The 13,095-nt window shown below is 40.6% G+C and overlaps 1 protein-coding gene across 1 annotated transcript in view; it reads left to right on the forward strand.

Moving 5' to 3' along the window:
- RARS1 (arginyl-tRNA synthetase 1) overlaps nucleotides 1-12,895 on the forward strand; it is a 118,457-nt gene extending 105,562 nt beyond the window's left edge. Inside the window, exons 12-15 of the mRNA XM_089659608.1 lie at nucleotides 2,160-2,265; nucleotides 2,655-2,827; nucleotides 7,586-7,833; nucleotides 12,699-12,895. Coding sequence (XP_089515734.1) covers nucleotides 2,160-2,265; nucleotides 2,655-2,827; nucleotides 7,586-7,833; nucleotides 12,699-12,808 — 637 coding nt within the window. The 3' untranslated portion in view covers nucleotides 12,809-12,895. The remainder of the gene's footprint in view (nucleotides 1-2,159; nucleotides 2,266-2,654; nucleotides 2,828-7,585; nucleotides 7,834-12,698) is intronic.
- The last annotated feature ends 200 nt before the right edge of the window (nucleotides 12,896-13,095 follow it).

Raw genomic sequence — 13,095 nt, forward strand, 5'->3', positions numbered from 1 at the left:
CCAATGCTCCTTCAGCGTTACCTATAATGCTACCTCCTCCCCCTCTCTCCCCCACGGCTCTGTCCTCAGGTCCCTTCTCTTCTCCATCTACACCTCCTCCCTCGGCAAACTGATACACTCCCACGGCTTCAACTATCACCTCTACACCGATGACACGCAAATTTACCTCTCCACCCCTCGCCTCACCCTTTCAGTCTCCGCTCGTATCACCCACCTACTGAACGACATATCAGACTGGATGTCGCTCCATTTCCTCAAACTGAACCTTTCAAAAACCGAGCTTCTGATTTTAACCCCAGCCCGTGACCCCCCCCACACCCTCTCCATCACGACCAACAACGCCACCATCAGTCCCACCCCACAAGCCAAAGTCCTAGGTGTCACTCTAGACTCAAACCTGTCCTTCCAACCCCATGTCCAATCGTTGGCAAACTCATGCAGGCTCCACCTCCACAACATCTCCAAAATACCCCAGACACTACTAAACAACTCGTTCACTCCCTTATTATGTCACGTCTGGACTACTGCAACTCCCTTCTCAACGGCCTACCTCATCGCAGACTATCCCCGCTTCAGTCTATCCTGAACTCAGCGGCCAGACTCATCCACCTTACCAACCGCTCCGCTTCTGCCACCCCCTCTGTCATTCCCTCCACTCGCTTCCGATTGCCCAATGCATTACCTTCAAACTACTAACACAGACATACAAAGCCATTCATAATGCTGCCCCAAACTACCTCACCGACCTGATACCCAAATACCACCCTACCCGTAATCTTTACTCCTCACTAGACCACCTACTTTCTAGCTCCCTGGTCTCCACCTCCCACGCCTGACTGCAGGACTTCTCCAGGACTTCCCCCATCCTCTGGAATTCACTACCCCAATCCATCAGACTGTCACTTACCCTCCTCACCTTTAGGCGCACCCTGAAAACCCATCTCTTCAGGGAAGCCTACCCCGCCCTCACCTAACAGCCGATCTCCTCCACTCCTACCACTCCATCCCCCACAGCCACTTCCTCTTGTACCACTATCCCCTCCCTCCTAGATTGTAAGCTCGAAAGAGCACGGACCTTGAACCCCTCGTGTTTTGTTATGTTACTGTATTGTCTCATGTTCTGTCCCCCACTATAATGTACAGCGCTGAGCAAACCTTTTAGCGCTATATAAATACTGTATAATAATAATAATAATATTTATATTGTCACCCTAGCCTCTGCTGAGTCCATCCCCAGCGCAGGAGTACAGAATTTGCTGTGTTTGAAATATCAGCATGTTTGGAAATCATATTTCCAGTGTGTTAAATCCTTGGACCTTCTTTATTGCAAGGGTCACTAGCTTTCTAGAGTCCAGAGTCTGTCATCAAGAACCATCAAGGGACAGATATCCGCCCTGTCCATCCCTTTCCTATGGCGACTGGTGTTTTACTCCCTGATATGTACATTTTATGTATGGTACTCTTAGCAACAATACAAACAAACGGCAACTGCCCCAACCTATAACTGAGCTTTGCAGCACGGAGCACATGGAAGGGCGATGCATGTCAAACAACAACAAAGAAAAATTCCCAGCTAACTTACCAACCAGCCTGCAATCAACCGAATTATCCTGTCTAACAGTGAGAGCCTCCATAGTAGAGGCACATGTGTAATAATGGATAGATTGAGGGTAGGAAAGCCTGGAGGAAGCCCACCCCTCCTTAACAGCGCAGTGGCACACTGGACACCCAGCACATAGCACAGTGGCAGCAAAGGTGTCCCAAGTATTCTTAGCGACATCCTGTTTGGACATACTATAGGACCTACTTGTTGGGTGATAAAACTTTCTTTATGGTCTTTGGAATGGTGTGTGCTAAAATAAAGGTTTGGATTGAGGTGGATACATACTGTAGGTCAAATAGCGAGGCTGTACACAAAATCATTCTTCCAGAAAGACCTACATATAACTGTTGTAAATAGATTTTTTTTTTCTACCTTGTGGTTGACTGTAGTTAATAATCACACATTTCCAGGGTATTTTATTCTTTTTAATATCTAATATGATCAACTATGTAAGGAACACTATAATCTGGGAATCACTGCACTTTTGACTGTTTGTTTAATTTCTTCAATTTTACCCAGGTGAACCTTCTTACTTTGAATTTTGTTTATTTTTCAGGAAAAAATTTAAAACCAGGTCAGGTGACACAGTGAGACTCATTGACTTATTGGAAGAGGGGCTGAAACGCTCTATGGACAAGTTAAAAGAGAAAGAGAGGGATAAGGTAAACTACCTTATGTGTGCATTAACAAACATTTATTATGTTTTGTGAAAGGTTTTAAAGATGGTCATTTTTGCCTCCTCCTCCCCTATGGCAACCAGCATAGAGACTGCTCCTGCCAGCTAGGGGAAATGTGAGCCACATGTGCTGCATAGAAGACATGAAAGGTTGTTTTAGACATGAAAAGTTGTATGTGCCTGCAACTCCTGGACAAGGAAATATAGCTAAACTTTTCAGCTGTACGGCCCCAGGTGGTTGTGTGCATGAGTTAATTAAAACCTTGTTAATTGGCTCTATCAAACACTTGATAGTATTGTGATAAAAAAGCTATCGGACCACAAAGTTTTATATTTAACAAACCTTTTTCATTTTCTTGTTTTGATGTTTTCTAGGTTCTGACTCCTGAGGAATTAACAGCTGCTCAAGAATCTGTTGCCTTTGGTTGCATTAAATATGCAGACTTGTCACACAACCGGATGAATGACTATATTTTTTCATTTGACAAAATGCTGGATGATCGAGGAAATACAGCAGCTTATCTTCTCTATGCTTACACTAGAATAAGGTACATGTAGCCAGATACAAATAATGATGTCATGGCTCCATAGTTTGCAGTCTCATACACAGAGGTTTTATGAGCTGTTTGTTTATATGGAAATAGGACTGTCATTCACAGAGTACCATATTAGATGCAAATATCATTTCTATGTCTATTAAGGGACAAAGGAAGTTCTCTACAGGAGGACTATACAGCCAGCTACAGGAGGATTGGACACTGGCAAACAAAAATCGATAGGCCAACTCGGGGTAACCCCTCTTCTTCCCAGCATGCCTCACTTTTTTGTTGTGTCCGGGCTGTCTCTTTTTCAGCTCTGCATTGGAAAAGCCAACCATATTTTTTCTTTGATTCTTCCATTTATTTTTTTCAATATACAAGATTCCTTGCTACAAGCTCAAGCTGAGCTTTGGAGTGTACCAGTGACAGTAAAAGTTCACTGTTAGGTTTTTTTTTTTATTCTTTTCCCAGACTTCATTCTGGTTAGCTGTGGAGTGCTTTCCAGGTTCAGAGCTGTTGCCATTGTTTCTGCTCTTGCCCTGTTTCTGAAGACTCACTCTGTGAGAAGGTTGATCATACTGAGCACCAGGAGCTACTTTGCTATTTCCACTGCTGGGCACCTTATAATTTTCTGCTGTCTGGTTAGCTGTGGAGTGCTTTCCAGGTTCAGAGCTGTTGCCATTGTTTCTGCGCTTGCCCTGTTTCTGAAGACTCACTCTGTGAGAAGGTTGATCATACTGAGCACCAGGAGCTACTTTGCTATTTCCACTGCTGGGCACCTTATAATTTTCTGCTGTCTGCTAGTTATACCACATATGACATAGTGCTGAGGAATTGAACATTAGTTTGTGTGAGCGTTACATAGTTAATAAACTAAAGGCATAAAAAAAGTCCTTCTAGTTCAACAAAAAGACTAGCTATTGATTTCTAAAGCAGAGATGACTTTAAAAAAAAATAAAAAAAAATTGCACAGATTGAGTTGAAGTTTGAAGGTTTTTCTGCGGCTATGGCATCTGCAGTGCTCTGTAAAGCAGCTTCCCTTTATGTTCTGTGCCTTCTTTCCTGTAATTCAGTGCAGAGCAAGCATTGCCTTGCTGCTGCACCTGCTTTTTAAAAAAAGCCACATGGAACTTTGATCTACAGTCCATTTTTAAAGCCAGCTACCTTGGTTTGTGACTACCTGAGGCCTTACCTTGTACCTTGCACTAGTTGCTATACTGACACACAGTTGCAGCATATCTACACTTCAACAGATGACTGCAACGCACCCTCTCCTAATGAATCTGGAACTTTTACTCTGTGCCTTCTGAAAGAGAGGATGTAATCAGGAATCCTGCAAATCTGTTATACCTCTTAGCTCTGTCAGGTGAGGCAGAAACCCCTTGTCATCAGAGATCCTTACTGCAGAGAAAAGTCAATTTCCGATCTCTGCTTGACCTTGAAAAAGTACAGGCCACCGATTGCAACAACCATATCTGACTAAGAATCAGGGTCTCCCTCTGATGATATTGCTTTTGAGGACTTGCAGTCTCTTACCATTCCCAGATTTACAGCAGACCATTTCGGCCCTCATGTATCAGGTTACATACTACTCTGCACCTGGAGGATCAGCCTGCTGTCTCCAGCCTTGGGTCTTTGAAGACCCTCTACAGCTGCAGAGGTCTTTCCAGCATACCTGCTATTCAGGTTATTCCTTTACTAGAAGCAGGTCCTTGGGTAATCTGCCTCTCAACCATCCTTGTACAGATAATACCCCTTTAGGTTTACAGGCTAAGCCCTTGCCTCTGGCACTCTTCAACTCTTCACCCTCTACCCTTTTTGCCACCACACAGATTATTAGTCTTTCCCCTGCCTACTTGGGGTTCCCTCAACCCAGGAGTTTTTGCTTTAAATCTTGTAACCTACCCTGGCCACCACCCTCTCTTTCTGAGCAGTTCCCTTCTCTTGGGGCATGTAGGACCTTTAGTGGTACCTATTACCCATCATTGTCATCACCCTTCTCCAGAAGAATCCTCTGGTCTGTTCAGTCAGCTGGGATTATCACTGGCTGTTCTTCAAATTAAAGGCTTAGTTCACCTTTAGTAACATGTTACACCTGTATTCAGGGTGTAAAATGTTACTAAAGCAGCAGCTCGTAGGTTAGTATTATAGTGTTTTTATAGAGAGAAAACAGGTGGCGCACACACCTAGTGCATTATCCAAGGTTTATTGTAGGAATTAAATCATAAAAACATACTCACAGACGAAGCATGTATCTAAAAAGCATAGAAAAATGACAATGGCCACAACGGCGGGCAAGGTGTTCTCACTGTCAGTGCGGTCAAATGTCTGATGCGTTTCGGGGACGAATCCCTTTCCTCAGATCTGATGACCAACCTCTGATGCTGATGTATGATGAATGGAAAGTGAAGTAAGAGCCTCGCTGTTGATGCCTATATATGTGTGTGTATGCTCAAAAAATTAAAGGAACACTTTTTAATCAGAGTATAGTATCAAGTCAATTAAACTCCTGGGATATTGATCTGGTCAGTTAAGTAGCAGAGGGGGTTGTTAATCAGTGTCAGCTGCTTTGGCGTTATTGAAATTGACAGATGGGCAACAATGAGACATCCCCAAAACAGGAATGATTTTACAGGTGGAGGCAACCGACAATTATTTCCTTACTCATCTTTTCTGACTGTTTTTCACTAGTTTTGCATTTGGTTAAGGTCAGTGTCACTACTGGTAGCATGAGGGGATACCTCGATCCTACAGAGGTTGCACAGGCAGTCTAACTACTCCAGGATGGCACACCAATACGTGCCATTACCAGAAGGTTTGCTGTGTCTCTCAGAACAGTCTCAAGAGCATAGAGGAGATTCCAGGATACAGGCAGTTACTCTAGGAGAGCTGGACAGCGCCGTAGAAGGTCCTTAACACAGTAGGACCGGTATCTGCTTCTTTGTGCAAGGAGGAACAGGATGAGCACTGCCAGAGCCCTACAAAATGACCTCTAGCAGACCACTGGTGTGAAATGCCTCTGTCCAAACAATCAGAAGCAGATGACCTCTATCAGAAGGTCCGATGACCTCTAGTGGGCCCTGTGCTCACTGCCCGGCACCATAGAGCTCAATTGGCATTTGCCATTCAGCACCAAAATTGGCAGGTCCACCACGGGATGCCCTTTGCTTTTCACAGATGAGAGCAGGTTCACCCTTAGCACATGTGACAGACGTGAAAGGGTCTGGAGAAGCCATGGAGAACGTTATGCTGCCTGTAACATCATTCAACATGACCGTTTTGGTGGTGGGTCAGTGATGGTCTGGGGAAGCACACAGACCTCTACAGGCTAGACAATGGCATCCTGACTGGCTTTAGACATCAGGGTTAAATCCTTGGACCCATTGTCATACCCTACGCTGTTGCAGTGGGTCCTGGGTTCCTCCTGGTTCACGACAATGCCCGGCCTCATGCGGTGAGAGTTTGCAGGCCGTTCCTGCAGGATAAAAGGAATTGATACCAATGAATGGCCCCCACACTCACCTGACCTAAATCCAATAGAACACCTCTGGGATATCATGTTTCAGTCCATCCGACGCCATGTTGCACCTCAGACTGTTCAGGAGCTCAGTGATGCCCTGGTCCCAGATCTGGGAGGAAATACCCCAGGACACCATCCGTCGTCTCATTAAGAGCATGCCCTGATGTTGTCAGGCATGCATACAAGCACGTGGGGCCCATACAAACTACTGAGTAGTATTTTGAGTTGCTGCAATGAAATTTCAGCAAAATGAAAAAGCCTGCTGCATCTTTTGTTCACTTTGATTTTCAGGGTGTCTTTGAATTCATTCCTCTGTAGGTTGATCATTTTCATTTCCATCAAACGATAAGGCATCCTTACGTTCCTAAGAAATTACCCAGTCCATATCAGTATAGATATCCAGCTCCAGCATGATATTTTTCCCCATTGAGATCTGATGTGTTTTCAAAGTGTTCTTTTAATTTCTATGAGCAGTATGTAAAATATATATATATATATTTATTTTCCCTATATCCCAAATTCCTTCTATTAATTTCACAGTAAATCTAGGTTATTATTGGTTAGTTAGATTAGTAATTTTTGCTATTATCACTGTAGTTAGTTTTGGATTGCCTTCTATGTGCAGTTCTTAAAAAAAGAAAAATGCACACAGATTAAACACACACAGTGGAAAATGTATATCCTTTGTTGGCCTTTTCCATAACCTTGAAGATTCTTGAAAAAAAAAAATAATGAAGATCCTTTTGGAGATTCTCTGTTGGTGACTTTGACAGCAGTGAAAGCAGTGTGTTATATGAGCCAGCTGTTCTAGCCCCTTGGACTAGTATCTGCGCATAAGATCAACATAAGATTCCCAGTATTAGTGCACAGGAGGATCAGATGCATGATTCTTGTTTTCAGACAATGCATTTCTAACATGGGGATCCCTAAATTCTGGCAGGACAGGTAGTGATGGTAAATTTCTTCAATGGGGACACAGACAAAAATGATTAGAAGGGAAATGAAATGTTAGAACTGATCATTTTTTTTTCTTTTTGCTGTCCATAACTTTCTGTCCAGGGTAAATCTGCCCGGTGGGGTCACAGGTTGAAATAAAAGACAGGAATTTTACCGCTTCACTCTTTCTAAAACTATACATTTTGATTGAAGTTAGGTTTTAAATGCAATTCAGCCTTGCAGTTTGTGTAGCATGTTATATGCATGTGATTTCATATTAATTTTATAAGCTATATTTTTTATGCCTTCAGATCTATAGCAAGATTGGCAAACATCAGTGAAGAGGTTCTGCAGAAAGCAGCTCAGGATGCCGAGGTCACTTTGCAGCATGAGAAGGAGTGGAAACTGGGCAAATGTATCTTGAGATTCCCGGAGATTCTGCAGAAGATCCTGGATGACCTCCTTTTGCATGTACTGTGTGATTATCTGTATGAGCTGGCCACCACCTTCACAGAGTTCTATGATAACTGCTACTGTGTGGAGAAAGACAGACAAACTGGTTAGTATATTGTTTTGTAGAGTTAGAATGTATTAATTTTGTATTTTCAAGCAGCCCATGAGAAACTCAAAAACATCTTTCTTTTTAATAAGTCAATATAAGCCTGGGCACAGTACATCTGAATTGAGCAGCACTCCATTTAGCCTTTGACTCTAGTTTGAATGGCGTGTGCTGAGAGTGAAATGACAGATGGTGCTGCCAGGAAAACAAGTAAATGTGTAGAGTCACCTGCAATTCTGATATGTATTTTTTGACTTTTTTATGAGAAAACTCTGTCCCACAAATGTCTATGTTGTGTTAAAAAAATAAAAAGGATTCTGTTGTGCGCCCCAAAACAGAGACTTAGCAAGGCCTGAAGCATTGACATTTATGCTGTAACCTAGTGTTTTACAATGAAACTGTAGAAGACAAACTTATTGGTGGTTCTCTACAATTTATAAAAAAACAAAAATATATAACTTGTGCTCAGACCAACAGACAGCTGCACAAAGTAAGGTTTGAATACAGGACCTGACAAATAAATTAAAAGGTGTGCTTATAATGAAATTATCAAAAATATAACTTAATCTATGCGCAGAATCAATGTATGCAACTTATTCCATGTGCAAAATAAATATTCCTGAAATTTCTGAAGACACCTTATTGGGTAGAAAAATTCAATGGGCGGAGCCGATCCTGTGACATCATCCCACATCCAGCTCTGGAGCCATTAAACATTCAAACGCTTTGTTGATCTCTGGCAGTGAGATGAGTGCTGTTGGTAAGCTGCTTTGTGTTGCACGGGAATACTGGAAAACTGAACACTTTTATAATCCTCTTTTTGAACATCTCTGCAGATTAGCACTATTGGATTGGACTTCATTTTTTGCACATTTGGATTTAGTTACATATGTTGATATGCATAATTTATTGCTCTTTGGACACTGTAATTTATTTATTTTGCACAAGTACTGAGTTACATACATTGATTCTACACATAGATTAAGTAAAATGTTTGCTCATTTGCACAGGTGCTCTACAATTACCAGGCCTATCCAGAGACGCACATTCTTTCACAGACAGACAAGAGTTGGAAATTAAGCATGGATAGGAAGTTAGGTTTCTTTGCTGATTACAAGTAAGAAGAATAATCTGCTGAGCATCTAAAACCACAGCTGCTCTCTTTGAAAGACTAATAAAAAGCACCCTTTTACAATCACATATCTGCAAGAGCTACAGTGCATTCAGAAAGTATTCAGTCTGCCTTTACTTTTTCCACTTTTGTTATGTTGCAACCTGATACTACATTTGTTTAAATTAATCAGGCTGCAACATAAAATTGAAAAAGGGGGGTGGGTCTTAGTATTTTATGAATGCAATGTATAAATCATTGTTAATTTATGCTTCTCTGTGCTGTCTACTACATTGACTAGTGACTACTTATTTAACCTGTAATTAATAACATTGATGCATGCTGAGGATGACAAACTTCACATATACTGTGCTTTATGAGAAATGTAAGCACTGGTAATGAGCTGCTGTTGTATGCTTAGGTGCAAAAGACACAGGAGTTTGACAGGAGGTGAGGACATTGGTAAAGAAGAAAAACACTAAATTTAAATGAGGAGACAAAGAAGTAAATGAGGTTATTTTTTTTTAACAGATTGTGTTTTTATTAAAACATTTTGTAATAGATACAAAGACAAACTGTCACACAGGACAGTAAATTAGGAAAAAAATACAGCTCAATACACAAAGGTCTTTAATCATTGTGACAAAATGAAAAAGTACCTAAATTCTTCTGGTTTGGCTAAAGGAAAACCTTAGATTGGGTAAATGGTACCAGGCAAAATTGTTGAATCTAAATGATGCCTGTTGGGATCTAGGAAGCAGCAGCAACAGTCATTTTTATAGCTCTGTAATGGGCTAAAGGTTTAGTTTATCCTTATGGCAGTCAGACTTTTATCTCAAGGAACACTGCATTTATCTATCTGGAAACTGAGTGGCAAATCCTCAAACTTAAGGGACTTTTACATGATGCATTTTTCATTTTTTTTTTTAATAAAGACTTCTTATTGAAGTTCTATAGGTTATTATTTTAAAAAGAAAATGCGTATTATTACAAATGTCACATAGTAATGGTCATTACAGTAAAAATGCAGTAGTTATATTGCAGTAATAGTGAGTACAGCTATATTGTATTTAACGGAGTAAAGGGCTGCATAATGGCATGGACAACTATAGAGGGAGAGTTTTAAAATATAAGCATGTCTTAATAGATGAGGTGTAAGGTCTGTATGGAGATTGAAGGGTAAAATGTATTTATACAGATGTCCTAGATTTGATGGTAGTATTGGAGGTGCACCATCTTTTTTTTGTGTGTTCCAAAGGTATGATACTAATAACTGCAGTAATCCATGAATGTAGGGTGGAAGAACCTGTAGATCCAACCTTTGAAATTTTCTTTATAAACTACAAATGGTTTACTGATACTGGTAGTCTTTATTTCTGAGCTGACACATCCCAGCAAATATATCCAGTTGCATGACAAGAATATCTGCTCTGGAGTGACATTGTTGCAGCATAATACCTCCCTAGCTGCCAGGAGAATGACTGCATCATTAAGGATGGACAGGGGTGCAAGGAAAGATACACAGATACTAGTGGTAATAGACTCTTTAATTAGGATAGGTCAGGGTAATCTTCCAACAGGATGGTTTTTTTTACCAGGCGCTTGGGTTCAGCACATTGCAGATTAGATTTACAGATTGTTGAATGAGCCTGGGGAGGACCCAACTGTAATGGTACAAATTATAAAGTTAGAAGAAGTTGGAGTATCCCTAAAAATTATTTTTTAAATTGATATCCTATTCTTTACTGTGTGGCTGGTTCACATGTACAGGTTGCAGTTTAGTGTGACAGAAAAAGGGCCTGTTTCGATGGCTTTTTGGTGTCTGTCCATAGCATTTGTTTGACATCCGTTTGAGACACTTTTGACATCATTCAGAATTGGACAGATCCATTTGACTTGCAGTTGACCTCCATCTGACATGTATTTGGTCTGCTTCAAGTGGGTTTTGCATTCCCATAGACATGTATGGGAACACAAAAACTGCTTGAAGCGAACAAAAGCCCATTGATACAGTCCCAAAGGGAAACTATGCAGTCCTTTTCACACCAGCAGAAAATTGTGAACCCAGTCTAAAGTAAAACAATTCTATCAAGATCACTATTTGCAATTACATCACCTATGATTGTAAAAGAAATCCAAGCTTTCTTAATGAAAAGAGAGTATTTTTTTTTTTTTTTAAAGATAGTATTGATTTTTAGCTGTATAGTGTTTTTAGGCACCAAGAGGTTATCTTACCAGTGCTAAATATGAGAAAGGAGACAGTCCTTCCTAAAGACCTAATATGGATCTCCAGGCAAATTGTAATGAAGAAATTGAATTGCCTTAAATATTACCTTCCCACAATTTCCTGGGTAATAAATAGAATAGGGGCACAATGTCACAAAAATAGGCCCGGCTCTGATTGCACAGTGCTTTTTACTTAAACATGTTTTCAGACAAAGAACTGGTGGCCCAGTGTCCATGTAGCTTATGGGAAATGTATGCCAGTTCATTGTCCAGTGAGTAGGCAGCTGTCGCCTTGCAGGCTATGCAGTATGGAAGGAGTTTTAAAATCACAAGAGCTGGTGAACAGATTTACAAATATTTTGGCAGGTAAACAATTCACATATGTATTTCATCTTTGTAGTGTGCTTGGGGTTTAGAGCTTATGTAGGAGAAGTCTCTAAATGTAATATCTGCCTCAGTCAACCAAATCTTCAAGGCAGCTATGTAATCAGGTTTTCACAGTGTTCGCCTGTCTCTGATCCTTAAAGGATATCTAAACCCATGAACAGAAAAACTGATATATTGCATCTTACCAGGCATTAGCCTGAAAAAAGAAAGCAAATACTGCCACCACATTTAAGAGGTTTTTTTTTGCAAGTAAAGAAAAATGCGTTAAATCTTGCCAGAAATGCAGAAACCTTGTCACTTCCTGTGAGCTGAACCTGAAGCATAAAACAGTCCAATAATTTTTCTAGTAAACCACTAATCTTTCCATGCTCCATATAATGGAAATGGGGCAGTTAAAGGCATGTTTTAAAGCAGTAGTGAATTCCACTTTTGAAATTGTACCTGCAGGAAAAGGCAGGCCATAGGTTAGTTGAAATCCAAAAGTTTTGTCAAACGAAAATGGCTCATATGGTTGTGCCATTAATTGTTTTCATTTTTCTATTAGAAATCCATCATGTTGGATCAAGCCCTTTTGATTGCAGCATGAAAATCGCATGTCGCAGTTGGCATGCTAATGATGTGAAAAAGGAACAGTTTGAAATTTTCATTCATTTTTTGCATCGGCTATGGAATGCCTAAGCCTGTAATAAGGCTTACCTGTACATACAGTGAATATCTATCTTTTAAACACCAAAAGTTTAGTAATCACACTGGATGCAGCCGGTGCCGTCCCTTCAGAGCTCTGTGCCATAAACCATAACTCCTGTGCGCATGCGTGGGAGTAACGTCGTCGCAGCTCAGCCATTCAAAGAACCGGAACCACCGAACCCAGTGGAAGATGGAAGCCCTGTCAGCAGTGATGGCGCACTGCTGGAGGGCTTCGTTCTAAAGTAAGTATTTCATAGCATGCTAGTTAGTACAAACATAGATTGAGGAACAAACAAGCATTTTCATTATGATGGCTGTAGTATATCACGTATTTATAATTTTGAAATTGGTGCTGTTTTGGCAAAAAAAAACCACTGTCAAATAGCATGGCACTGATGTACACATCTGTTTGGTATGTTATGCTCTGTTTTGTAACATGGTTTGTATTTTCCAGGTAACATTGTCAAGATAAACATGGGCAGGATGTTGTTGTCTGAAGCTACAGCTGCTATAATGGCCAAAGGGTTTGAAATCTTGGGCATTAAACCAGTCCAGAGGATGTGAGAATATATTGAGCTATATTTCTTCAATAAATGCAATTGTATCAGATGTCTACTTTCCAAAAGCTGAAGAATAAAATTCTTTAATTTACTTCATTCTTACTTTTTTCTTAATACTGAAACATATGAAACACACTTTTGTAAAAAAAAAAAAAAGTATACCCTGCTGAGCTGCTGCACAACCACTGTATTATATTTTCCAAAGTGCATCCTTTACATTTCAATCTGCAGTGTTTTTGCTGACACTAACAAAAAATTAAAATGTCCCTTTTGTGGTGGTATTCTGTACAC

Source organism: Staurois parvus, unplaced genomic scaffold, assembly GCF_062004578.1.
Source record: "Staurois parvus isolate SC_StPar_1 unplaced genomic scaffold, SC_StPar_1.0 ptg001171l, whole genome shotgun sequence".
NCBI lineage: Eukaryota > Metazoa > Chordata > Amphibia > Anura > Ranidae > Staurois > Staurois parvus.